This window comes from Paralichthys olivaceus, chromosome 21 (assembly GCF_024713975.1).
Source record: "Paralichthys olivaceus isolate ysfri-2021 chromosome 21, ASM2471397v2, whole genome shotgun sequence".
Lineage (NCBI taxonomy): Eukaryota > Metazoa > Chordata > Actinopteri > Pleuronectiformes > Paralichthyidae > Paralichthys > Paralichthys olivaceus.
In genome coordinates, this window is record NC_091113.1 from 4809085 (window position 1) to 4835150 (window position 26066).

General features: G+C 42.5%; 2 protein-coding genes across 6 annotated transcripts; one reads left to right on the forward strand and one right to left on the reverse strand.

Moving 5' to 3' along the window:
- Positions 1–42: 42 nt before the first annotated feature.
- Positions 43–21834, reverse strand: taok2b (TAO kinase 2b). Of its 5 annotated transcripts, none has more exons than XM_069518116.1 (20): positions 20838–21834; positions 18742–18882; positions 17545–17616; positions 17372–17464; positions 16942–16987; positions 16735–16831; positions 16322–16435; positions 15548–15639; positions 15303–15396; positions 14869–14950; positions 14357–14524; positions 13284–13490; positions 12469–12707; positions 12205–12382; positions 11893–12021; positions 11523–11726; positions 11082–11321; positions 5948–6160; positions 4164–4346; positions 43–3652 (listed from the first exon to the last, which is right to left on the reverse strand). In XM_069518116.1, the coding sequence occupies exons 2-20, from the start codon at positions 18871–18873 to the stop codon at positions 2714–2716; spliced, it is 3522 nt and encodes a 1173-aa protein (XP_069374217.1). In that variant the 5' UTR covers positions 18874–18882; positions 20838–21834; the 3' UTR covers positions 43–2713. The 5 variants fall into 5 exon arrangements, with proteins under 5 accessions (XP_069374217.1, XP_069374216.1, XP_069374215.1 ...); XM_069518115.1 differs by having other exon boundaries at positions 17372–17473; XM_069518114.1 differs by having other exon boundaries at positions 5939–6160; positions 17372–17473.
- A 1645-nt stretch (positions 21835–23479) lies between these two features.
- On the forward strand, positions 23480–25706 carry cabp5a (calcium binding protein 5a). Its single transcript, XM_020105980.2, has 7 exons — positions 23480–23691; positions 24022–24071; positions 24397–24427; positions 24572–24715; positions 24816–24925; positions 25021–25168; positions 25268–25706. Exons 1-7 carry the CDS (start codon positions 23655–23657, stop codon positions 25294–25296), a joined length of 549 nt encoding a protein of 182 aa, XP_019961539.1. The 5' UTR covers positions 23480–23654; the 3' UTR covers positions 25297–25706.
- Positions 25707–26066: the final 360 nt, after the last annotated feature.

Below are 26066 nucleotides of genomic sequence, written 5' to 3' on the forward strand. Positions count from 1 at the left end.
AAGAACTTGTCATCAGGGTGAAGTCAAATCCAGACGAGTTAATGTGTTAATATCAATTTATTATCTTTATTTTTTTTTTAAATTACTTTTTAAAGCACCCACTTCTTTTCCAATACACGTGTCAAGACCCTTCCTCCTTCTCAAGCTTGGAATCGCTTGATTTGAATATTTAATTATAAGGATTTCACCCCCCCACCTCCCCCCCTCCCGCCCACCACCACCCACCTCAAAGAAAAAAACCAAAACAAAAACAAACTCTGCAAGTCACAGATGAGGCTGTGTTGCTTTTGCTGCTTCATCGTCTTCATCGTCCGACACAGGAACTGAGGCTCCCTGCCCCCCCAAGAGCCTCTGACACCGACACTGACCCGTCTACAGACACTACCACACTGATTTCCCCAACACGGAGGCCGCCCCGAAGCAGCCAGTCTTAGTTAATATAAGGAGTTTATGCATGCACTGAGATTCCAACCAAGCATAAAGTAGTAGGTTATACAGGGAATTGTCTTGAGCTGGTGTTTCTGAGTCATACAAACAGCAGGGTGATTATCATTTTTTTTTTCCTCAAACATAAACAATAATAATAGTAAAAACAGACAAATAAACAAAAAGTGTCCACTTGTTTGTGATCTCCTTCAAATAAATGTCAGCCCACAGGAGCAGAGAGCAAAGCGTTGGGCCTGTTCTCTGCTCGTGGATCACTGATTGGTCTTTCTTCTCGTGTGAGGAGGACGAGCCGCTCCGGTCACTGCTGCTGCTCCGGCACAAGAGGGTGCACGTTTGCAGCCGCTCAGTCACGCCCGTCCCCTCACTTCCTGTTCCTCACACACTTCCTGCATGCTGCACCCTGCAGGGGTCAACACAGATTGTCCGCTCTCTCATCCTCTTCCCAGTCCTGCTTTTCAGAGCATCACTTTTTCCTGAACCGAAAACAATCAAATAAAAAAGTAAAAACCAGCGTTTACATTCCTGTGGCCAATTGTAAAATCTTTTTTTTGTCTATAAGAGTCCAGAGGAGGAGGAGGTCAGAGTTCATGTGAGCTGTGGGGTGTAGGAGTGTCTTTTAAAATTCAATCGTCTAAAAAAAGTGGTAATATAACTAGACTTTACCGCTCGACACACACACACACATAAATCATTAACAATTATTAATAACCCTTATTATTATTAATAATCATTAATACCTTGAACACACACCGTACCTGACAACGCAACAGGTTTTTTTGTCGTCTATTTTTTCTTTTTACAGTCAAAAGTGGGCCCTTTGCTTCTCACAAGAAAAATGTGAACATGATTACAACAACAATTACATCAGGATTAGTTATGGTAATATTGACACCTATAGAAAATGCGGTTGGAGTTGTCGCTCTAAATCTTGAAGTCAATACTCATTTGAATATATCAAAATTACTATTGTTATCTTTGTTACTCTATAAAACCAAATGACGTGTTTTTTTGTTTTTTAATATTCCCATAAATATGTACAGTAAAGATCAAAAATGTGGGACAAGTGATCTTCGATGCCGGTGAAACTTGGACAGGTACGGTACATTTCAAATGTGTTTGGTCATGTTTACAAATGTTTTTTTGTTTTTTTTGTACATCTATCTCATGCATCGGAGTGAGACACCTATGTTGTTTAGATACTCAATATGTCACGGATGCCAGAAAGCTTTTTTTTTCTTCTTCTTCTTCTCTATTTTTGTATGTGTACATCCTCACAAATGTTTCTCGTTGTCCCAGCTGCACTTTAGAGTCTCTCGCCTTCACAAACATTCTGTGTTAATCGTATTTAACGGTTTTACATCATCCTGCGGTTGTCAAATAAAAATTCTGATGGCGCGACATCCCTTTAAGAACCCCTTAAAGGCATTGGTGACGTTCCAAGCAACTTGTTTTTTGTGTTTTTTATACACTTACTAAAAAAAAAGAGAGAGAAAAAACAACAAAAACATCAACAGTTGTAAATCAATAAAAAGTGTTTTCCAGTCTCCATCAGGCTGAAGATTAAAGTTTTCCATCTTTTCTGATTCTCCCCTTTGTTTCCCCCTCTGGAGCCCAAGTTGCGAGTGCTTTCTAGATAATATCTGGACACTACAGACTACAAGTACAGACACAATGCAAAAGAAACATCATTATCCCTTTTTTTTTGTAAAACTTCCCCCCTGTCCTCTCTCTTTCTCCATTCCAGCACAGAACATCATAGAAGAAGACATGGCTGCCGTCCCCTTTCTCTCTGCAGCTCTGGGAGGAAAAAAAAGGCTAAACGTCTTCTCCGTTCACACGTTCCTATCTCACTTTTATACAGGCTATAACAAAGATAAAAACATTAAACACAAACCTCCGCTTTGTTAAAATCTAACATCGCCTCGATCCAGTGGTTTAACAGGTGGTTACATTCCTCCCTCCCTCTTTTACACCTGTGAGAATGGGAGGAAACCTCTCGACCCACCCTGAGTCTAAAGACGCAGGGTGCAGCTCAATAATGTCAGTTTGACCTCACATTTCTTTGCCTTCCCGTGCACAAAGAGGAGAGGGTGATTTCCCAAAATCCTCTGCATTTCAGCCCCACTGAGAGTTGAGATGCTTCCAAGAAAGAACACAAGACAAGACGGCAAGCTGAGAGTATTGAGATGCAACCTGTGATAGCTACCTTCCTAAATCACCTCCTCCCTCGCTGCTACCACCCCGTCCATTCTCGTCCTCCTGCCGTCTAAGAGTAGGAGAGGTGGGAGCCGTTAGAGATGTGAGATGTGACCGAGGTGCTTCGGCTCAGGACGCCGTCGCTGCCCCCGGAGCCACCGGGCCCCCCGCCGGACGCCGTCCTCCTCAGAGGCTGAGGGCTATTCCTCAGGGCCATCAGACTCGGGGCACCACGTACTGCCAGCCCGCCGCCCCCGTATATCCCCCCCTGTGAGGAGGAGGAGGAAGAGGAAGAGGAGGACGGGCCAGAGATGGAGGGAGGGGCAGGCGGTGGCGGAGGTAGCATGGCCAGGGACTGAGAGGAGGAGCGTGAGGGCAGGTGATGGGAGAAGGGCAGGGGGTGTGGGTGGGCCAGGTCCCCGCCGGAGCCTCGCACCCCGGCCCACTCCCGCTCCCTCTCCTTCTCCCGCTCCCTATCTCGATCCCGCTCCCGCTCGCGGTACAGCTGCGGCGTGCTCTGGTGGTGGTAGTGCTGGGGCAGGTGGTGGCGCTGGTGGTGGGAGGAAGACGAGGAGGAAGAGGAAGAAGAGGAGGCAGATGAGCGGGACGAGTGGTGCACCTCCCTCCCGTCCCTGCCAAGCCCCAGGGCCATGGCCAGGCCATGGGAGGAAGAGGAGGACTCGCTCCTGCGGTCCCCGGCCCCGCTGCCGCTACTTATGCCGCTGCTGCTGCTGCTGTTGTGGCTGCGGCGGGAGTGCTGCTGCGGGGGCATGTTCTGCGGGTGGATGCCGTGGCTCCAGTGGCCGGCGGAGCGGGAGCTGGAGGGCGGGGCGTTGGAGTAGGCCTGCTTGGGGTAGGCCTCACTGGGGATGCCCGTCAGTGCCATGTTGCTGAATCCCAGACGCAGGCTCTCTGAGTCGAAGGACTCGATCTCGCTGGCCTGACGCTCAAGGAGGGTGCGGATGCGTTCGGAGCGCTCGTTCTGCAGGGACAGCATCTCCTCCTCGATCTAGAAGAGAAGAGCAAGAGAACGCCATGTCACTTTACTGTAACACTTCAGACTGAAAGTTCATTCTGCAACTGAAGCAGCCGTTCTGGAGCTTCTGATCGTACCACATGGTCTTAGCATACAGAGCTGCCTTGTTGTCATTGAAATGTACATTCATTTCCACTTTTTTTTTTCCTCTGGGACATTTACTGAGTCGACCTTATGCTGGGATTAGTTTGGCCATGAATTAATTTTCAGTCTTATTTTTAAGCTAACAGGGACGATGGGTCCTTTAAGTTCGACTCCATGTGCAAAAGAAGATCATGTGAAATGGCAGAAAGCTCCAGAACAGCACGTCACAGAGATCATTAAAGGTTCTACACGACTAAACAGACGACAGCAGGATGTCAGCATCCACAGTCCTCTGTGACCTTACGTCCTCCAGCTTCTTGTCTTCTCTGTCTGCCTGAATGAATTCCTAAAACTCACCAAATTCTTGCACAACACAATAAGGAGATTTTCTGTGTCTGACCCTCTGCTCCAGCAGGGCGCGGCGGATGGACACCCTCTGCTCCAGGTCCTTGACCTCCCTCTCGTGCTGCGTGTCCGTGTGGATCTTGATCTTGCTCTGGTAGGCGTTGAGCAGCTCCAGCTCCTGCTGCAGCTGCATCCGTAGCACCTTGTACTCCGCTTCCTGGGTTTCATCCAATCGCAGCTAAGAGGCAGAAACAGGAGGAAGCGTGATGAAAGATACATTTGGCACAAATGTACGGGAAAGAAATGTTGCTTTGGTGTTTGGAGGGGGTAGAGGAGGAGAAGCTCTGAAAAACGTGAAGAAAAGAGAGGGAGATGCAGAAGAGAGAGGAGGAGGATGAGGAGTGAGAGCTGCTGGTTTGTTTATTCAGTGATTTGTTTGATTTGTGTCTGCAGAGATTATAAAGTACATATTCAACAGGTTGGAAAGGAAACATAAATACAAATACATAAAAACATAAATAAGATGTTATTGAAGTGTGTAAGAAACTGTCAAATTAAATTGAGTTAATTCAATTCCAAGCTTAAGGTAATATTTTACGGATAAACTAAAATGCTAATATAATTTTTCTAATATGTAAAAATGATCAAAATAAATCAGTATAATATTCCACATTGTTACTGTAGTTGAATTCATTGTGGATTTGTTTCTATATTTGATCTTTATCTATTTTTATTGTATTTATTTATTTGTATGTATGATATTTGTCTATTCTGTCCTGAGGACCGAGTGTACTCATCATGTTGGAAAACTTCCCACAGAGACTTTAACCACGTCAGGAGCTGATGTGCGGACAAACAAGGGCAGCAGAGATTTGGCTTACTGGCCCACTGCCACACAAGGTAATTAAAGATGTACAGGACGTTATGTCACTGAAGGGGACAAGATATTTAGTGTCGTCCCATCTTCTTCTCACTGTTCTATTTCATTCATTTCATCTATTTATAAGTCTGAGATTTATGTGTGTGTTCTGGTCCCACGCTCACACGTCAATACAATAATTACAGATATACAAGAAGAGGTAACTTTATTCTGCAAAAAATATTCTTATATATTTTATATCAGTAGAATTTCCAGTATATTTTCTATCCCAAAATGTTCAATATTAGTATTAATAGAACAATTCCCTGTTCTACAAAAGCAGATGCTCCTTTCAGAACCCCCCCCCCCCCAAAAAAAATTTGTGTACAGTCCCTAAAAAGGAATTTAACTCGTGGTTGCTGACGTCTTTAAATCGAATTAATGAAAAGTAAGATGATGATGATGATTTCAAAGAGGGATGTTGTCAGAGAGATTTCTATCCAAAAACTTTGGGTCGAGAGTTAGAAAGAAATTAGAAAGTGTTCAAGTTGGATTATGGGTAATGTGAGATCTGGGTAATGTGAATCTGACAATGCGATACGATAAACCGGTGGAGTATCGTTTGAAAGCTACAGTGCGATGTGTGCTAAAGTTTTATTATGTGGGTGAATACCTGCGTTCTCTGAACCTCAAACACACTTTGACACAGACCAGGTGATGATTATTTCTCCCACTTCTTCTGGGAACAGGGTGTTTTGGGAGAGGACAGTGTAAATGCAGCCGAGCATTGTTTGTAACTGAAGTGGGATGTGTGGGTGGAGGTGGTGTTTAACACTGAGGGACCAGGAGGAGGCTGGTTGACGGGCAGACAGGCGGACAGTTGGACAGGCGGACGGGCAGGAGGGCCCCCAGGCCAGGCACAGCGGTGGTGGTGGTGTGGTGCGAGTGTGAAGTGAACGACGTCTCCTTGCCTTACTCACAGCCTGTGTGGACAGCATGTCATTGATGGAGTGGTCATACTGCTCGGCCAGGATGGCCAGCTTACGGGTCTGCTCGTCCTTCAGCCGCTTCAGCACGGCCTTGTGGTCCGACTTGGGCGTGTTCTCCAGCAGGTGGTTGCGCAGGGCCTTGTACTGGCGGGTTTGGATTTTACACGTGTCCTGGAACTGACGCTTGATCTGAAGCTCTTTGGACTGGAGGAGAGAGAAGAGAGATGGAGGCAGCTGCACTCAAGTGCTCCTGTGGTTTTTATAGATGGACACGATGTTAGATAAACAAGAGAGGAGATGTGACACGACTCTGATGATGAAAAAATGAAAGAAAAAGACAAATTAAAGGAAAGACAGTGACACCATCACCACCACACGTGCTCACTAATGTTGCATTTGTTGTAATTATATAGTATTATGAAGGTTTACAACCTAAAAAACATGTGAGCATCAAATTATGACACATAAGCTGAAGATCCAGGTGATGGTTTAACATCAGCTGTAGGATTAAAGATTTAAAGTCCCTGAAAACACATTCTGCTGATCACTTCCTCACCACTAGTGATCCTACTTCCTAATTCTGTTTCGCAGTGGGCGGGGCTCAGTTCGGAAAAGGTGACGCACCAATCAAGGCGCAGAATGAATGTTTTTTTGTTTTTTTAAAAGGTTGCTAATGTTATTAGTGTTCAATATTAGAAAAGTGCTTTGTTTTTACATCTCACTGCTTAAAGAATAATCATGGTTTAAATTCTTACTTGTTTAATTAATTATAAGTTGAAATATATGAGGGAAATCTCTGTCAGCAGCAGCTAAAGAGATAAAACAGGTTAGTGGTGTGAAAGTCTAAAATGTCTTTTGCTTTGCAATAGAGTTTGTTTTTTCATGGAGTGAAAAACCACATGTTAACTTAATTCTTGATGTAACTTTTAACTAAATATAGAAATATAATAATCTTAAATTCTTAAAAAACGTTTTAAACACAAAACAGATTGAAAACAATCATCATCTACCCTGGATGATTTAAAATTCCTTTCCCTCACTTTCAAGCAGTCAAATTAAAGACAATATATTCAGCGCTCACTAGTTCACATTATTAATTATATCTCAACTTTATATATAATGAGAAATAGCAGAAAACAAAGCGGCAGAATTTTAAACAGAGGAAGGGAACACCGTGACAACAGAGGTAAAACGAGCGATGATACAGGAGGAAAGATGATGAACAGAATGATGAGTTTTTCTGTATAAAATAAGATTTGTTGATAAATCAGGGAAGAAGGAAACAAATGAAGACGTGGCAATAATGGAAACAAAAATCATAAAAACAAACAAGACAATGATTTTACACACAAAAGAATTTATTTTTTGTGTAAAGAAAAATCTGGACGTATGACAAAATATTTTTCTATGCCTGCGAGCATACAGCCGTACAGTATGCCAACACTCGTGCAGCTGAAATGAATAAAGAGGACAACAAAATGGCTGCCAAACAGAATGCAGTACTAGTCTTATAAATACTGCATAAATTAAATATTAAAAAAAAAAAGAAAAGTCAATGTGATATAACTCTGTGGAAACTCAAAACACAGACGGTGTCACAACAAAACACGAACATGTAAACATACACAAAGGAACAGGGAATAACTGGGACACAAATGTAAATCAATGGCAAAAAACAAATTACATTCAAATAATAATATACTTTCTTTTTAAAATCTAGATTACCCAAATGCAATTCATTCATAAAAAGAAGTGCCTGACTTCTTTGTTCGCCCGGGTCACGATAAAGTTAAGATTGAATGGCTCAAACGACGGCACTTTTCTTTTTCTTCTACAGCTTTTATAAGCACTGGTGCATTTGAATTGTTTAACTAGACTTCCCTTGTAGACTTGCAACATTTTTAATCTTCATATTCCCAGATCTATGCACGACACACTTCAGCCTGACTTTCCTTTTTCTTCATCTCAATTAAATGTGCACTCAAAAGCCTTTTGGTTTTTCATTCAAACAATTAGCTTCTTTCTCTTCGGTTTGACTGACAGAAATCAATCAGCAACCATTTACATTTGGATAATTGATAATGAACTAATCATTTAATGTTTTCATGAATGTTTTAAAGCAAAAATGGTGAAAACATACGAAACATTCTCTGGTTCCAGCTTCTCAGATCAAACAATATTTCATTTATCAATGTAAACTCACTTACTTCTTTGGTTTATGGATTTTCATAAACGTTTCAATAAACTGATGATCAGTTCTCCTGTATTGATCTCGAATGGTCTTTGAGACGGTGCAAAATTAAACATCTGGATCTCTTCATTCACATTCAGTAGTTTCATCAATCTTTGGACTGATTTTCCGATTGCATGTCTCAAACGATTGTCTATGGCTTCATATCAACAAGATTAGCTGCAATATTAAATAGGTTTTTATTATATTATAATACTTTTACTACGCTGAGTAAAACTGCTTTCTTATGTGTTCACTATAAATGCAGGATACGTCACTTCACAGCAGACTGTTTATGTAACTATAGGCACTCAGCTGCTGTAGATTTAAAGGATGATTAAGGGAAAATCTAAATGTTTACATGGTAAATCATAAGAAGATTACTGCATAAAGCGCAATAAAGTAGTTTATCCAACTACAATCTGAGAGATAATGATTCAACGAGCTGTAAATAATATCTAATAATATCTAAACATGAAATCAACTTCACTTATCCTATAAAGGTCCTCCTGCTAATTGTTCACCACTTTGACATCTAAAAGAAACCGAAATATCAGACGTCTTCCAGTGGTTCCATATATTTCTCCTTAGCTTTTTATTGCACTTGTATACTGACTGAGTTCAGGCTAGTGTTCAGCTTGAAGTTAGTGAAATTATTGAGCATCTTTTTTTTTTTCTTTTTTCACAGTTTTGAGCTTTGGGGAGTGAAATCATAATGTAGTTATTAACCTACGCAACACTGTGATATTTGTTCTCAGCACTAAGGTAACAGTGCGCGAATGAGACCTCATCAAATAAGACCACTATAAAAGGAAAATGAACCATTGCACAAAAACGGTCTTAAAAATAACCATAAAAACATTTGTCTTACAAATTAAGAGCAAAATAAAAATAAAAGAAACTTCAAGGAACTTTTACAAAAAGCACAATAATGAAATGTTAAAATTTCACTGGGGTTGGTACAGTAACCGTGGGGTCAGCTGCATGTTTACGTTTGCAGAGCCCACTGATAAAACAGTACGGCTTGTGTGCATGTGCACGCTTGTTTGGATGAACTTCGACATAAAAAAACCTCCAGCCAGCGCACACTAATGTACAGACACATGTTTGTGCCTCAAATATAACTCATCTTCGAGAAATGTGACCAAAAACCAGTCAGGGAATCATGTAACAAAAGACACGTGGGTCCAAATCAAAAAGACACAAACAATGGTCCAACAATGGAACAAAAAAACATGATCGCACTCACACATGCATCAACACACGCAGACGCACCAGCAGCACACATTCCCACTCAATCCTTCGATTATTCTCTCGCTATCTCCACGGCCGAATTTTCCCTCTGACAAACCTCCCAGAAGAAGTTCGCCTCAACCCACACTCCCACCTGGCGTCATCTCGAAACATCCTCTCCCTCTCTTCCCTCCTCTGTCTCTCCCTCTCTCTCCTCCTCCTCTCCCTCTGTCTCCTCTCCCGCTCCTCCCTGGGCAGCAGTCGTGGCAACCTACTCGGGATGTGCTTCCTCAAGAGACCCAGATATTGGAGTTTGACCCGGACACTGTCTGGCAACTTCTGAAGCGCCTGTCCGGCTAGTTTTAGCACTATAGAGTTAGCAAGATCTGCCAGGACCCCAAGGGGGCGTCTAGTGAAACGCCTCACCCAGAGCAGACCCTTGGCCCAGGGAGAGGTGTTGCTGCAGCGAGCTTGATGCTCTAAAGGTAAGCTCTTCAGGGGGACTGGGATTTTGGACTGACGCACACCCCAGTTGCGCCCTGCTTTGGGAAACATCTCATACAGGTTACGCTCAGCCATACCACCTAAGACCGACTGGCACATGGCAAACAGGGGTCTGGGGAGGCGGAAAAGGACTCGCATGCAGAGACGGTTGACTTTGCGGGGTGCGTGTTGGAGGAAGTCACGGGCCGGCCTGACAATCAGCACCACCACCAAGTAGAGGGAGAGGAAGAGAGAGGGAGAGCTGAGGAAGGAGGCTGAGATCAAAATCATGGGGATATAATATATCCCCAAACTAAGGGAGATGCCTAAACTGAAGAGGCCGCTGGCCCAGAGGCTCAGCGACAGGTACGTGGAGAGAGACAGAGAGCAGCAGGAGCGAAGGAAGAGGTACGAGAAGAAGAGCGCCAATAAGGCAAGCTCCGCGGAGAGAACCACAGAGGCCACCGAGGGCAGAGGAGGGGAACGACGCAGGGAGAGGAGGAAGATGGAGAGTAACAGCAAAGTGAGGTTGGAGGGCTGAGCAGCAGCGGAGAGGGAGAGGAGGAGGCAGATGGCGTGAGAGAAGAGTGAGGGGAAGGAAGTCTGGGAGGGGGGAGGGGGAGGAGGGGTGGAAATGGGTATGGGCTCCAGCTCCTCTGGTGTTTCGGGGAAATAAAACTCAGAGAGCTCATCGATCTGCCGCTGATGGACGCGTCTCTTTTCTGGGGACAGGAATGAGATGAGATCTGATGGACAGCCATCGGCCACGCCCCTGCCCTCCTCTTCCTCCTCATCAGAATCTACATGTGCCGTTTTACCGTGGTCCTCCTCGTACTCCCACTGCCCTCCCTCTACTTCCCTCACCTCTTCACCTTCTTCACTGATTTTCCACTCCTCCTTCTCACCCTCATCTTCTACGTCATCGTTTCCCTTTTCGTCAGCCACCTCATCTTTCCTCTCAGGGACATTCTCTCCTTCCTCCTTTTCTACTCTTGTAATCACATTATCTCCTCCGTCAACCTCAACATGATTTATCTCCTTAGCTACCGCCTCCTTCTCCTCTCCTATTTCTTCCACCTCCACCACCCCTGCCTCACTGTCCCAGCTGCTGCTCGGCCCCTCGGTTGTCTGGCTCTCTCCCTCCTCAGGAGACCCCTGGCCCTGGGTGCTCTCACTCACTTTGAGGCTCTTGGGCTGTTGGCGGACCTCCACCGCGTGTTTCTGACGCAGCTCCTGCTCACGCCTCTTGTTATACTCCATCTGGTTGGTTAGCTCTGTCTGGTGCTGCGTGCGGATGAGCTCGGCCCGTGTGTGCTGCACCAAACCCAGCTGGCGGAACTCCAGCTCCTGCGTGGACTCATGGTGACGCAGCAGCATGGCACACTCCAGGTCCTTCAGAGTCTGCTTCTTGTTCAATTCCTAGAGAACATAAACGGATGAGGAGGAGGCAGGAAGGACTAAACTAATACATTTCTATTGAAATTTCCACAGTGTGATTTCATTTCACACATAAATATTCCAAATGACACTTGAAATCTGGCAACGACACAGATGCTGATGGTGTTTGAATTGTATTCAATTTAATCTAAAATGTTTTGCCAATCAAAAACAAACAGGTACCTCTCGCAGCAAGTCTTGCTCCAGGTTGTGGCGTGTCAGCACCAACTTCCTCTTGTACTGGCGACACTGTAGCTCATAATACTGCCTCTGCCGTCGCAGCAGGCCGGCCTCCTCCTCCGCCTGTAGCTGCTGCATACACTCTTTCTGATGCACCAACCACTCCTGTTTCTCTCGCTTTGGTGTTGACTGGTTCTCATTCAGTTCCTGCAGTGGAAACACATAATAAAGTATTAGTAAAATGAACATGATATCAGATACCTGTTTTCATTTAGTTGCAGGAGAGTATCACTTATTTTGACTTATGTTCGTTAGAATAATGATCAGAAAGTTTATTTTTGTGTTAGTCAGCTGACTAGTGACATAGAGGCACCTCTTTGAGCTGCTCCTTGCGTTGTCGGTACTGTCGTTTCTGGGATTCCAGCAAACTGGTCAACTCCTTCTTTTGCTGGCCCAGAATGTGCTGCTGGAACTTCTTCTCCTCAGTCAGGACTGCCTTTGTCTGGAGAAACCATACATTAGGAAATCACTGCATGTTACAAGGCACATGTCATAGCCACGATGGGTGTAGTCATTTCTCCTGTGTAATTCTCTTCCTGTTCATTCCACATCTTCAGCCACGAGCTACTTGACCAACTACTCCGTCTGTTCTCTTCTATCACTCATTCATACTTCTCCAGCTCACCTCCTTCTCCAGAATAGCCTGGTGCTTCTTGGTGAGTTTCTCTCCCTCCATGGAGAAGCTGTTCCTCTGATTCTCCAGCTCTTTGTCCAGTCTCAGCTGGTGCTCGTCCATCTCTCCCTTCAACTTGTTCTCCAGGCCCATCAGCTGCTTCTGGTGCTGCCGCCGCATTCTCTTGTACCTGTGAGGAGATGCAAGGAGTCGAGTGAGCTTGAAGGAATTTCTGCTCTACTTGACCCTACTACTGTTTCACAATCATCGTCTCACCCAGACATCTGCTCTCTCAGGGCCGAACCCTGCTCATGTTCCTGAATCTGGCGAGTGACAAGCGAGGCCGTCCGGATGGTGGCAAAATGGTCTCTTCCTCGACGGCGCCTCCCTCCTCCTCCTCCTCCTCCACCTCCTCCACCTCCAACACCACCAACAACAACAACACCAGCAGAAGAAGCTTCCCGTTGTGAGTCAATCTCTGGCTGATAGGGATCATCGTAGATGTTGTCATGGCTCTAAACAGCGGAGACCAAGCAGACAAAAAGAAAAAGATGAGAGGGAGAGGATGAGTATCAAAAGGCTTTGTCTTTTAAGGATAGAAACTGACTGGTAATTAGGGATGGGAATCTCCATTCCGATGCAGAGGGCTACGATTTAATTATAAAACGATTATTGATGCATCAGCAGCAGCATCGCTATGAAATGAAACTAGCGATAAACATGAGACGATTATGTTCTGTCTCTGCATCAATGCAGAGTCGTCCACGTCAACATCCCATCATAAAAAAACTATTTCCTCATCCCTACTTGTTAAACAACTAAATCTCACTGACAATTAACTACATTGGTCATTTAACTAAATCTGGGTCTCAGTGAAATCCCACCAAAACCTACAGCTTCTGTTGTTGGTCTGATGAGCCTGCTAATCTGTAGGTGGCCAACCAGGTCTAAACTGGTGCTGCTATTACTTTACTTTTTCTGTAGGTGGTGCAAGTTTCCATGTGCTCAGCAGGTCAGATGATTACAGAGGAACTTGCCCTGAGAAACATCTGCAGTCAGTGTGGGATCAATCTGAATTCACTTGAACTGACCAGGGGTTTGTGCAGGACGGAGCTGTTGGAGGTGACGGTGTGCTCTCCCTCTTGCATCATGGCCATCTCCCCGCTGTCATCAGAGCCGTCTGCCAGGCTGTTGACCGAGCTGCTCTGGGAGCTGGCGCTGATTGACATGGATGGCAGCGAGTGGGAGCTCTCCATGCTGTTGACTGTGCCGGTGCGAAGCATATACTGCTCCACATCCTGGTGTTCAGGAAAAAGATTATCAGAAAGATTTTTCAAAAAATGGAAGACATTAGAAAATGGCTATGGTGAAGTAAAACCTTTTGGGATGGTGAAAGGAGTTTTTACTTCATATGGTAACAGTCGGGTTAGGGTTAGTCGTGGGTGTATTGACCCATTTATATCCTATGAAAATTCTATGAAACCCTTTCTGGGCAGACCATATCGTAAAAATTGCAGTGAGACACAAGCTTTCACTCTCAAAAAGTGCAGCACCACATTCTCTGAATTCCTCCATTTCCTTTTGAGGGGGGAACAGCCAACTGGAATTAAATGCTGATGGAAACAAAGGCCTTTGTATCGAGAGAAGGAGGTTCTCAGGTCACAGTATACATTAACAAGTACAATACAAAGGCAGGAGGGATGCTACAACCCTTACAGACCTTGGTTCATAGTCTTTCTCTTTAAATTAAAAGGTTTTTATAGGGTTTTTCTTCAAATAAGCCGGTACTTCTTTATTTTGTTTGACTGGAGTCCGACAAACTTTTGACATTACTATTCAGGACACTCAGTTTGTGAAGTGTGCAAATTGGGTTTCGCAATTTCAATTTGATGTTTACAAGAAACGCGAAGTAATGAACAAAACAGAAAAGGCCGCAACACTTGTCAAGTGTTCTTGTTTCATGTTTGTGGAAGAAAATGGTATAAACCTTGCACATCTTTGAGGCATCGCAAACAGTTTATACTTCAAAAAAAAATTAGCCCAAACCATGTTTACAGTGGACTTACAGTAAAAAATTTGATATTTATTCCATTAGTCTAAGTCTCTAACTTTACAACCTCCCTGCAGCTGTTGGCATCTTTCTGCTCGTCTGTCCCCTTCTTACCTCTTCCTCATCACCTCCCTCCGGTGCGGGACCATTGTGCGCCTCATGGAAGAGGATTTTCTTCATCTTCCGGTACTGAAGGTTGTCCAGCTCCCGGACAGCATCCTTGGTGCGGGCTATCAGGTCCATTACGACTGTCATGGGACGCTCTCTGCATAGGAAGTGGTGCTGGGGGGCGTAGAGGTCAAGAGAATGAGAGATGTTATTCAATCCTACTTAGGTGCTAGTTTTTGGAGACACATGATTATGATTAAGCTGAATTGAATTGTTCATTTTCCAGGCATTATGCTCTTGCAACCTGGTGCTCCTCTGCCTCGATGTGGCGATAATTTATTATTTTGAGTACAAATTAGATTTGTTATTTGAGTTTTACTATTTTCAACAATCTGAGCCCTGAATAAAAGCTTTTCTTACTCATGTTTCACTTTGCTTAATTATAAAAACATATCTTTAAGAAAGAGACAATCACAAGTATTTTTTCCTGCCTTAATACAAAATATTCATCCATGTACCTTGAGCAGCACATCAGAGGTAGGTCTGTCCTGGGCGATCTTCTGCAAACAGGAGTCGACAAAATTGCGGAAATAATCCGACCTGAAAGTGATAAAAAATTCATTCTACAGGAGTTTCAACACAGCAGTTGTTGCAGGGTTCATTTAACACGTTTTTAATTTACTGAGATCTGAAAGCACCAGGTACCAAACACCTGTTTATTGCATTAAGTCAATTTACTGCAACCGACTAATCGTTTTTCCTTCATCTGCAGTTTTAATAAAACAAAATCAATCCATACACCCAGTAGATCTTCTGGCAATCTCATACATGTCATTCATTCTATTAATAATATGAGAGAGCCTCAATAAAAGTAGAATGTATAACAAAATCCTTGCATATTCTATCTCATTGCCCAACATAAGTCATGTGTTTCTTAGTTTCACCACCTTACCAGTGATTTGACTGCAACACAGGGCTCTCATTCTGGGCGATGTGGTATAAGGCACTCATAGCATTCATGTTGAACAGAGGAGGCTTCCTTTCCGCTAGAGAATGAGAGAACGACATAATGTGACAGAGAGAGTGGCAGATAAAGAGCAATAATAAAAAAAAAAAGAAAGCAAAGAAAAGGGTTGAACGTTTTCAGCCTTGTGTACACAACACACACACAGAGTTTTTTTCATTGCTGTTTCTTACCCAGCTCTATGCAGGTAATGCCAAGTGACCACACATCTACCTTCCCGTCGTACTGACCCTCGTCCATGGCCAGAATCACCTCAGGGGCCATCCTGCACAGAGGAAACAACAAAGCTATTGAGCCGCTTTCAGCCTAATTCCTTTGACCCTGGAGCGCTTCCGGATTCACTGTTATTTCAAACGTCTATGCCAGATGGGCAGATACAAACGTTACTGAGGGTAAAGCCGAGTCATCTCCCCAAAAATTGTTGTCGCTTTCATTTCACTTCATATTGAAGTTGTAAAAATTTGGAATTTTTTTTTTCTTCCTATAAGCAATATCCACCTATCCATTTAAATGAAGTAATTATACAGCAACATTGTATTACTCCTATTAGTACCATTACTACTTTTATTTATTAACAGTCATTATAATTAGCGAGCGATCTATGAATTTTTTTGTTGGTTAATTGTTTTAATATTATAAAAAAACTCTGGGACCTGTAGTGTTTACCTGCACTAGCAGATTAGTACAAAGTAATCAACACATTAATCACGACTGAAATCTTTCACAACATGGAAAAAAGTATGTCATGATACAAGGACATAGTGATGAAGAAAACTCAGTCTGTCAGTGATTAGTGTATGAATGTTTTTGGCAGAGCTGATGTGCACACACATGAGAAAGGTACAAGCTTTGCTGGATCAACACGTGGTGTAATTCTCATGAACCTGCAGGAGTAACTGTTGTCAGACCATCGTCTGATGATGAGGGTGAAAAGTTTGGCGCCTTACCAGTAGGGTGTTCCAACAAAGGAGTTGGCTGGAGCAACAATAGAGGCAGAGCCGAAGTCTCCCAGTTTGACCTGACCTGGCTCCGTGAGCAAGATGTTTCCTGCCTTCACATCCCTGAGAGAGAGAGAGAGAGAAAGAGAGAGAGAGAGAGAGATGATCAGATCAGAGAAAATGACAAGTCAGGGAAACTGTGGAGAAGTCAAAACAAACAGACACGAGAGAGAGAATATATTGTCAGATGCACTTCAATGTGCTGCTGCACAGTGTGGAGCAGAAACACCATTGCATAAGCTCCTCTGAGGCAGCACAGTTTGTGCTTTCTCTTCTGTGTTTGTTTTGTCTCTTGTAAGAATTGTGGGGGAGGGGATGAGAGCAGAAACAGATAGTGTGAAAAAAAAAAATTGGAGCCTTACCTGTGAATCATGTTGTGAGAGTGAAGATACACCAGTCCCTGCAATGCACCATGGGTTATGGCAGCTATTTCCACTTCCTGGAGGGGTTTCTTGTGAACTGGGTGACGAGAGATGTTAGGAGATATCAGACACCAACAACTGAAACATAAAATGAACTCATTAGTGTTTTTTAATCACTCATTTGACTCATCGTTCGTTCCCACTTACCTTCTAAGAGGTCAGAGGCGGAGCCCAAGCAGTACTCCATCACCAGCTGTGAGACACAGAGGGGTGTTTAAGTTAAAGCGAGAGGGTTCAAGTGTAGAAACTGTTGTTCAGCTTAGAAAAGGGTTAGTTTCAAGTTTCTATTCCCCGAGTTTAGTTCCTCTGGTTCTATTCTTCTGCAGAATGATGTCTTGTCGTGCTCCAATTTTTTTTTCCGACAGCCAATAAGGCCTTTAATATTCCAGGATTCCATCCATGTAGTGTAACTACTGAACATGTGTTTTAAATAACCATATAAAAGAAAACATTTAGTGACTTTCAGCAGTGAGATAAGTGAGTCTGTTCTCGACTTGATTGTTGTAGACTTTGTTATGCTGTTAATTAATTTCTTTTGTTTTTAATCTAGCATAATTTCCTCCACATTCACACTTACCCATGCTGTGTGCTCTCTCAGGTAGCAGCCACGGTACTCGACTGTGTTGGGGTGGCGTAGTTTCTGGAGGAACTTCACTTCCTTGATGATATCCTGCCATTTCTGTAACATGAATCACTGATGAAAAAACCTCACAGATTCTACAACAGATGAAGGATTAGAGTTTTTCCTACCTCGTTGGACTGTTTGCCACTATAGGACATCTTCTTGATCGCCACCACCTCATTTGTGCGGATATCATGGGCCTGAAGTTTGGGACAACGGACGATAAATTACTTATTTGGAGTCTTACAATCCTATATCCTGCATTCTCACAAAACAACTGAGAACTCTGGGATTAATGCACCGTTTTACATCAGGCCCAACAAAGAAATCACGACAGCATAAAACAAGGATTTCTGCTGAGCCTCCTTCTCTCTGCTCGCATCCCTTCATCCATGACTTGCTCCTTTAAACAGGGCTTTTCATTCACCACTTACAAGTTGTCTGTGACTATGAACATGTTTCTAGCTTTAAAGGTTTATACACCCAGTATTTTAATAGGCAATACCATCAATATCTTCTCTGCCATCTCACTGACAACATCAATTCAGGTCTTTGGGTTGTATTTCTATCTACTGTAGTGACAACCTGAAACAGCAGGAATTGTCATCGTTATTATTGATCCTAACTTTTCCGATACAATTAAATTTTAATGGAAATCTTTGTCCATATATTTTTAAAAAATTCAACAGAAATTAGCTTAACCCTGAAAATATCTTACTCGGTCTAACCAAGACTATTATTTATATTTTGTTTACTTACATTTCTTGGGATGTGTATTGATAAAAATGTTTTAATGTCTTGCTCAACAATTGAACAAGACTAATTATCTAAATTATTTTCTAGGTAGCGCTCCCTGTGGAGTGCATGATACCAACAGAAATCAATACTGCATAAGCCTTTAAGCAGACCACTTTGAGGAGCTTGCCAGAGGTGTGTGTGTGATTATGTGTGTATAACTGCAAAACAAGACATTTTGGTCCAGACTTCAACAACAGATTATCAGCTGACAAATGATTAAATGTCCATTATCATATTTTAGAGATGAATTTGTATCAGCGGGGTGTAAGCTGCTGACTAAACCTTAATGATATAAAAACCTAATTGCAATTATTCCTCTGTTAATTTGATAACTATATTCAAGTAAAAAAATATTCTGAACAATAATTTACACATATACTAAGCAAAAAACTATTTAGATTTCAAATTAATGTGTTGGCAAAAAAGACTTCATGGTAATAACACACGTACATCATGTAAACTGTGGCCACTGTGGGAGCGATATTTCATTACCTTTACAAACCCAGACACCAAGGAAAGTAACTTACAAAGTAAACTGCTCCGAAGCTCCCATGACCGATCTCCCTCAGGTCAGTGAAGAGCTTCTCGGGATCCTCCCTGGAGAACAGCTCAGCCACCTCCGGGTCCTTCAGGCTCCCGGCCCGCACACTCGACGGCATGACCAGCGCCTGGTGAGCGTGAAAGAGACACACTGGGTGAGCGTCTGTCATTTTGAAGAGTTACCAACATTTGTGTTGGAACCATGAGGCACCAAGGAAATATGGCTCAGTCTATTCGGATGTTTTGAGGAAATTATCTACGTTGCTCTGCCTTGATATTATATTTATTTATTCTTTAAATCCAATCCTCTTTAGATATCAAGTGACTTGCTGGTGATCACCTTCTAGTTCAAAGCTGCAGTACATGAGTTACAGAGAGCATCTTTCTAAACACACCTATACTGTTTATTATTTATATCTGTGTTATATTAATGCTGAATTACTCTGTTATATCAAATGGCTGCTGTTACTGTTGATCCCACCAAAAATCATTACACCACTTTGCCGCTCAATACAACGTTTCCACTCCACAGGGTTGAGCCACTAATAAGAATCAATAAAAAGCTGATCCTGTTCTCCATCTGCATTTCAAATGTATAAGAATAAAAAGTTTTGCATCACATCATCTTTGTAGAGATCAGAATATTTTACAATGACTGATTCAACATCTTTATGCTTTGGAGAAATTCTCCTCAAATAACACTTATAATAACTAGTGATAGAAAGTTTGACATTTTGATAATAAAAATGTGATTGAATTCACTTTCAATCAAGCAGATATTCAGTGTGCCATGTCTGATGTGATTTGCATTATTAAATTAAATAATCATGTTAAAACAAAACAATGTGCAGGTCGACAAAAATAGAAAGATGTCATGGTCATGAGGAGAATCAGCATTACAATGATACAGTGCTGAATGTCGCCTGATCAATCCTGGAGCTCTGATAAATATTTGGAAAATTACAACATAAAAAACATGACCAACAATCTTGTAGTTTTGTTTTTTAAGGGGAACTGACTTTGCATGACGTTTCACACCACCAGAGGCCAAATCTCACAAAATAAAAAAGCAAAGACCGGCTTCTCAGGCAAACGACTGCACAGCAATTACAATTCCTGATTTGTTCGACTGGGACCCAATTTCACGTTATTTCAGGGAGTACGTTTGCAGGAAAGATCCTTTTGAAAACAGAACATTTGTGTTCAGTGTTTGTGACAGACTCCAGCACAGGTTCCCATTTTGAAATGAGAGAGAGATTCTGAAACTAAAACTTGTCATTTGTGTTATGCACCATTTTTCAAGTTACCAGTGTCATGAGGATTTTGCAGAGAGATCGATGCAGAATATACACGTGTTTATATAAAACTGTAGATAGGCTGGAGAGATGATCTTGGATAAAAACACACGATTGATAAACGTGTTGCCTCTTTCTCAGTGTGACGACTGACAGCTTGCTTAAAGCTAAATATATACATGTATATATATATTAATGGTCAGTGACTTAAGTACTGAGCTTTTTATTACAAGAACATTTTGGTTTGTGGTTGCTGCTGTCAAAGAGGAAGCTCCTGAGTAAATGAGAAGTTCTTTGTATCTTGAAACCAAGCCTGCAGCAAGCTCTCAATCACACAAACACTCCAATCTTGTTATTATTATTTCTTATCCAAGATCATCTCTGCAACCTACACACAATTTTACAATTAAATCATCCTGGTCGTATTAAGGAAAACCCGGTGAGGGAGAGAGGAGTCATTTCCTGGACGTGTTCTCTCCATCAGTATCATGCACCGGGTGAATCTGAGCTGAACGAGCTCCGTGGCTTTTCTCACTTGGCTGCTCAATTAGGTTATATTCGCTCCGGATGACCAAAGAAACGCGTGAGATGTATTCACCAGCAGACAACAACAACTCCAGGCTGGCTGTGTGTCCAGTGTTCAGGCCAACAACAACCCTGCACGTCAATGTCAACCTCTCCAGGGTTAGAAGAGGAGGAGGCTGAACGCTGCCAGCTTCTCCTTCCTCCTGCTAGCGCGGCCGGGTGAGGCTACTTTCTCCCCCTGAATGATTTATAACATGTCCTACCGTGGCTTTTGGGATCCACTGTAGCTAGCTGTGCAGCTAGCTAACCGGCCTGGCTGGAAATTATTGGTCTCACTCCCCTGTCCTCGGCGCTGGTGTCTACTCAACACGAACGAACCGCATCGTGTCCGTCGATGTTTTTTCTCGGTGTCCCCTCCATCCTGGTGCTCCGGGTCAAACGGACAGATGTCCCGTCTGCACCGCTGGACATGAGTTCAGTGGCCCGGGTTGGTGGAGGGGGTGGGGAGGGGGTGAAGTGACAGCTCGCAGCTGACAGACTGAGTCCAGGAGAAAACCACAGGCTAGCTCTGCAGTTAGCCGCACCGCTAACTCAAATAACCGGGACCACAGGAGCCGCCCGCCGAGTTTCCAACGACAAACCGGCTCATTAATTTCCAGGGCTCCGCTCCGCGCTCCGCTTCATGCTGTCATCGCCTCAATGTGGTCCACGGATTTCATCTCCAGTCGGATCTTATCCCCATTTTACTCGAGTCCCATCCGTTTTTGTTCAGGACTTCATGATGGCGGAGCGGGGCGGGAGCCGAAAGGAAAACGGAAGTGCTCTTCTTCGACGGTGCTGGAGCACGAGAGGCGGAACAGTGACACCGTGTGGCTGAGCAAAGACATTCACGTTATAATCCTAATAACGATCATAATTATAATTATCGATTCATGTTTTTATTTTTGTATCATTATCACTCAAGTTAAAATCAAACTTGAGTAGAATACAGATATGACATATTTCCAGTTAAATTTACTAAAGGAATCAAAAGTAAATGTGCTAATAGAGCATTAAAAAGTGCCCCTGTGTGTTTTATATTATAATTTGAGTTTCAATTTGTCAAACTTGACCAGTGAACTGTCCAGAGTTGGTTGAGGTAGGGTTAATAAGACTGATTTATTCCGTTGAGTAGTACCCATTGCTATTTATAACTTGCATTTGATTGCGATGCACCTTATTTGAATTTGGCTAAATGTTTTTCCATGTAAAATTATTTTTGAAATGTTCTTTCTGTCTGGTGTCAAACTTGCTCTGCACACACACACACACAAACACAGACACACATCATCACAATCACACATATGGTTCATTTTGATCCCAGCCTCCGCACTCGTAATCCACTCAGTATAATCTCTGTATTGTGTGTTTTTAGCTGACACACAACATACGCCACACACATATTAAGAACAAACAATTTCCCTTTTTGTACTTCTTCCCTGTGCCTGTTAAAATCAAACTGGCACCAGTCATCAGGCAGTGATACGTCACAAATAGACACAGTTATTCTTATCCACTGCGACTTACACTGACAAGTTATTCAACGAGGCAGAATGTTGAGGGATCAAACATCTGATCTCAACAGCTGGTTTTCTAAAACTCCAGCGCTTTCATAACATCTTCTAAACCTTTTTAATTTCTCCCATTGTCCAAAATAAAACCCATACACCCCTTTACCTCGTTTACCTTAGTCTCCCCTCCTCCTCCTCTCAGTTTTCATTCTTACCCTCCACAGACATCTTTCAACAGCTGTGGGTGTGGCTTTGCATAACCTTTCAGCTGGCCCACCAAAAACAAGGGAGGGGGGAAAAAACATAATAAACTCATTCCTAGCGCCTGTTGCATATCCCAGAGGATTATTCGTCTTATGCAAACAGATTTTTGATGAATTTACATAACAGGGATGCAGACAGAGGGGAAAGGTTGGAGCAGAGGACACACACACTATGAAGACCTGCAGCGCTAAAATGTTTTAGCTTAACTTGTTAAGTCTGACTCAATGTTTACATTTTTGCAGTAGGAAGCCAAGATTGACCTCAAGGCATTAATCCCCCTCATTGTCATCAGAGTATTTCATGGAAGAAATAATCCTTTTTCATGCAAATGTAACCAATACTCATTCAGATTATCACACAGAGAGACGTTGGCTGTAATCAGCCTGTGGCTCTTGAATTCAGCCAAAATATGTTTAGTTCCCACATCTTTGGAAAACAACGGAGCCTCTATCCAATTGTCACTGTCATATGTTTTCTAAAAGAAAAATTAAAGCCAGGGATTTAACATAAAGGGAACTCAACTCAACTAAAATATACAGCTGGTCCGGCTTTAACATTTTTATCATTGTGTTTAAATATGAGAAACAAAGCTGATGACTCAGACTGAACCAGCAAAAATTCTGATGCGTCTCCTGATCCAAAAATAAAAACTGCTGCAGCGGAAAACACACCTGGAATATTCAGTAGTTGGCTGTTTATTTCCCCCAGAAGACGTTTACAATTCTGTTGCACATCATCATCAAAATGAACACTCAACTCAACTCAGACGTTAAATTTCAGCAAAGGAATTAAAAGTAAAATATATCATATGATAGTAATGATTTAAAAAACAACAGTGGTAGTCTGCAATTAATTTACTGTAACTAAAGTAACTGAAACCGTAAACAAGCAACTGTAACCCCCAACCTGTAAACTAATCCTGTTCCTCTGTCACCTGCGGGTTCAGATGTCAGTATAACATACACTATGATGTCAGCAGGAAACCAGGGCTGCATCTTTAGCTCACACATGAACTGACTGTCATCCTGTCACACACGTCTGACTCCTCCCCCCGCGGAGGGTATACAATGCTGGATGCAGCCACTCCTCCTCTCATGCAACCTCACAGCATCCCTGCAGACTGGGCACACAGGGTCAGCACACACTGAGAGGCAGGTGTGTCCTGGCTGAAGAGGGAACAGGTCTGATACTGAGAAGAAGACAAAGACACCAAGAGAAGGGCTGTGCAGGACAGCTGCTGAGACTCAACTTCAGGGGTCGTCTATAATGCGATTGGCTGAAGAGAAGAAATCACCTGAAGACGGTGAGCACAAATAACCACAACACTGGGACACTCATTTCTGAATTTTTTTTTCTTTTTTTTCTATCCAAATGTAAAATTTCTCCTGTTATTATCAGAATACAATTGACTTTTGACAATGTCAAAAAATGAAGACACACACACACACACAAATGGGGGGAAAGAGTCCCTACAGAGGACATTTTGTTTAATCCCTCAGAGGAAGCACAGACTATCCAATCTGTCTTAATCCTGACTTTCTGGCTTTAACTCCACTCCTCATCTGTATCGTGTCAGAATGTGGTTTCACAACATTTTCAAATAACACTTCACTCTCTGTGTTTCCACTTGCAGACATGAGTTTAGGGGCAGCGTGCATTTTCTTGCGTGGAGGGAAAAACATTGTGAGTACACCGATTACAGCCTTTTTTACATTTTTGATGATTTTGTGCTGATATCTGCTTTGAAAAGTGTTATAACTCAAAATGCTGTTGTGTGCCAGTGATGCTACTGGGCCATATGAAGCCCACCTGCGATATGGGCATAATCACTCAAATCCATGGCATAAGAAAATCCCACCATTTAATCTCTTTGCCACTGTGCCATTTAATTGAATAGGAATACGTGTAAAGATAAATAAAACATCCATTTTGCTGATTGGATTGTTGAAGGGTTGGTTGCCCATTTTCTTTCTGTTTTATATAACCAACAATCTTTTCTCTTATGCAGTCACGAGGACTGGCTGATGATGAGATAGATGGTAAGTTCAATTCTCATCATTAGATTTTTTCGAGTAATTTTCTTTTCCTTAATGTTTCTTCATAAAACGCAGAATAAACTCATCAGTTTAATCTTTACAATTCTATATTTCTCACCTGACTCAGTGTTTTGTTGTATTTTGCAGAGCTGCGTGATGCGTTCAACGAGTTCGATAAAGACAAGGACGGGCTGATCAGCTGTAAGGACCTGGGGAACCTGATGAGGACGATGGGTTACATGCCCACAGAGATGGAGCTGATTGAGCTGAGTCAGAACATCAACATGAACCGTAGGTCCTCACTCACCTTTAAGTCGTTCAGAACCTTTAAATGCAACTGAGAGATGTTTCTTAATTCCTGCAACTTTATTGTTTTTGTTTTTTTGTATAGTTGGTGGCAGAGTTGACTTTGAAGACTTTGTAGAACTGATGACTCCGAAGCTGCTGGCGGAAACAGCTGGGATGATTGGCATGAAGGAGCTTAAAGACGCCTTTAAAGAGGTGAGACAGAAAGAACTCCTTGATCCTGCAGCTTCACGACTGTCTCAGAAGTAAAAACAACGTTTAAAAAAAAATTCCTCTGTCTCTCTGGTTAGTTCGACATAGATGGAGATGGAGAGATCACAACAGAAGAACTGCGGTCCGCCATGACCAAGCTGATGGGCGAGCACATGAGTCGGAGAGAGATAGACTCCATCGTGAAAGAAGCAGACGACAACGGAGATGGCACCGTAGACTTTGAAGGTATTCTCAACATAAATGTATGATGTTGATGTTCACCAAGTTTAGAATACATGTGACTCTTTGTGCATTCACTCATTAAACTTTCCGTCCTCCCTGCAGAGTTCGTCAGAATGATGTCCCATCAATGACGGCAGAGGGGAATGTCAATGAAGGAAGTACCTTTGCACATTGGCAGACATGCATTGATACTGATGCCGTGTTTCTCTACTTGTACTAATCCAGAACAATTGTAATCATGTGAAAATTCAATGTTAGTGCTGCACAGAAAAATCAAGCAATATCAAGTCATCCTCAGAGGGAATATACAGCTATGCAACCATGTAAATGAATCTAATGTAAAAAATATATTGAAAAGACTGTGATAAACTGATTAAGCTTTATGGTTTTGTTTGATGAATTTGTAAACTCAAAGTTCTTTTTGGATTGTTTTGTTGAACTGACAAATTTTTGAAATGTATGGATGAAATCCATCAAGTTTAATATAGATATCTGCCTTAGTTTGGCCTTGAACAAAATAAAATGTCTAAATATGAGTAAACCTTGCACATTGTGATTTAATCTAAATGTTTGTCTGAACCAAGGGTTTGAATTTATTTGTCACATTAGGTAAAGAATATGCATCAATATTCAGGTGATGGCAGCTGAGTTCCTTTTAGCTTCCTCATCATATTGTTCATGCTGGCTCGCTGTCACAGATTAGTTTCAACTGCAACTAAACTATCAAAACAAATGTGAAGCACATTCATGACTTTCATAACAAACCAACTTGCATAATAATACACAACTCGCTGGTTGTGTAATGAACTGACTCAATGATCTATGGATTTCGTGCACCAAAGAGGGGATTTGAAAACCAAAAGCTTCAGTGATGCTGCTGCTGTGCTGTGGGTAGAAATGT

Coding starts and splice junctions, on each gene's coding strand:
- taok2b (XM_020105984.2), bottom strand. CDS start 18,873: ATGCCGTCGAGTGTGCGGGCCGGGAGCCTGAAGGACCCGGAGGTGGCT. Junction 17,617..18,741: donor GCTTCGGAGCAGTTTACTTT/GTAAGTTACTTT, acceptor CCCAAACTTCAG/GCCCATGATATCCGCACAAA. Junction 15,397..15,547: donor CATTACCTGCATAGAGCTGG/GTAAGAAACAGC, acceptor CTCATTCTCTAG/CGGAAAGGAAGCCTCCTCTG.
- cabp5a (XM_020105980.2), top strand. CDS start 23,655: ATGCGATTGGCTGAAGAGAAGAAATCACCTGAAGACG. Junction 24,428..24,571: donor GGCTGATGATGAGATAGATG/GTAAGTTCAATT, acceptor TGTATTTTGCAG/AGCTGCGTGATGCGTTCAAC. Junction 24,716..24,815: donor TCAGAACATCAACATGAACC/GTAGGTCCTCAC, acceptor TTTTTTGTATAG/TTGGTGGCAGAGTTGACTTT.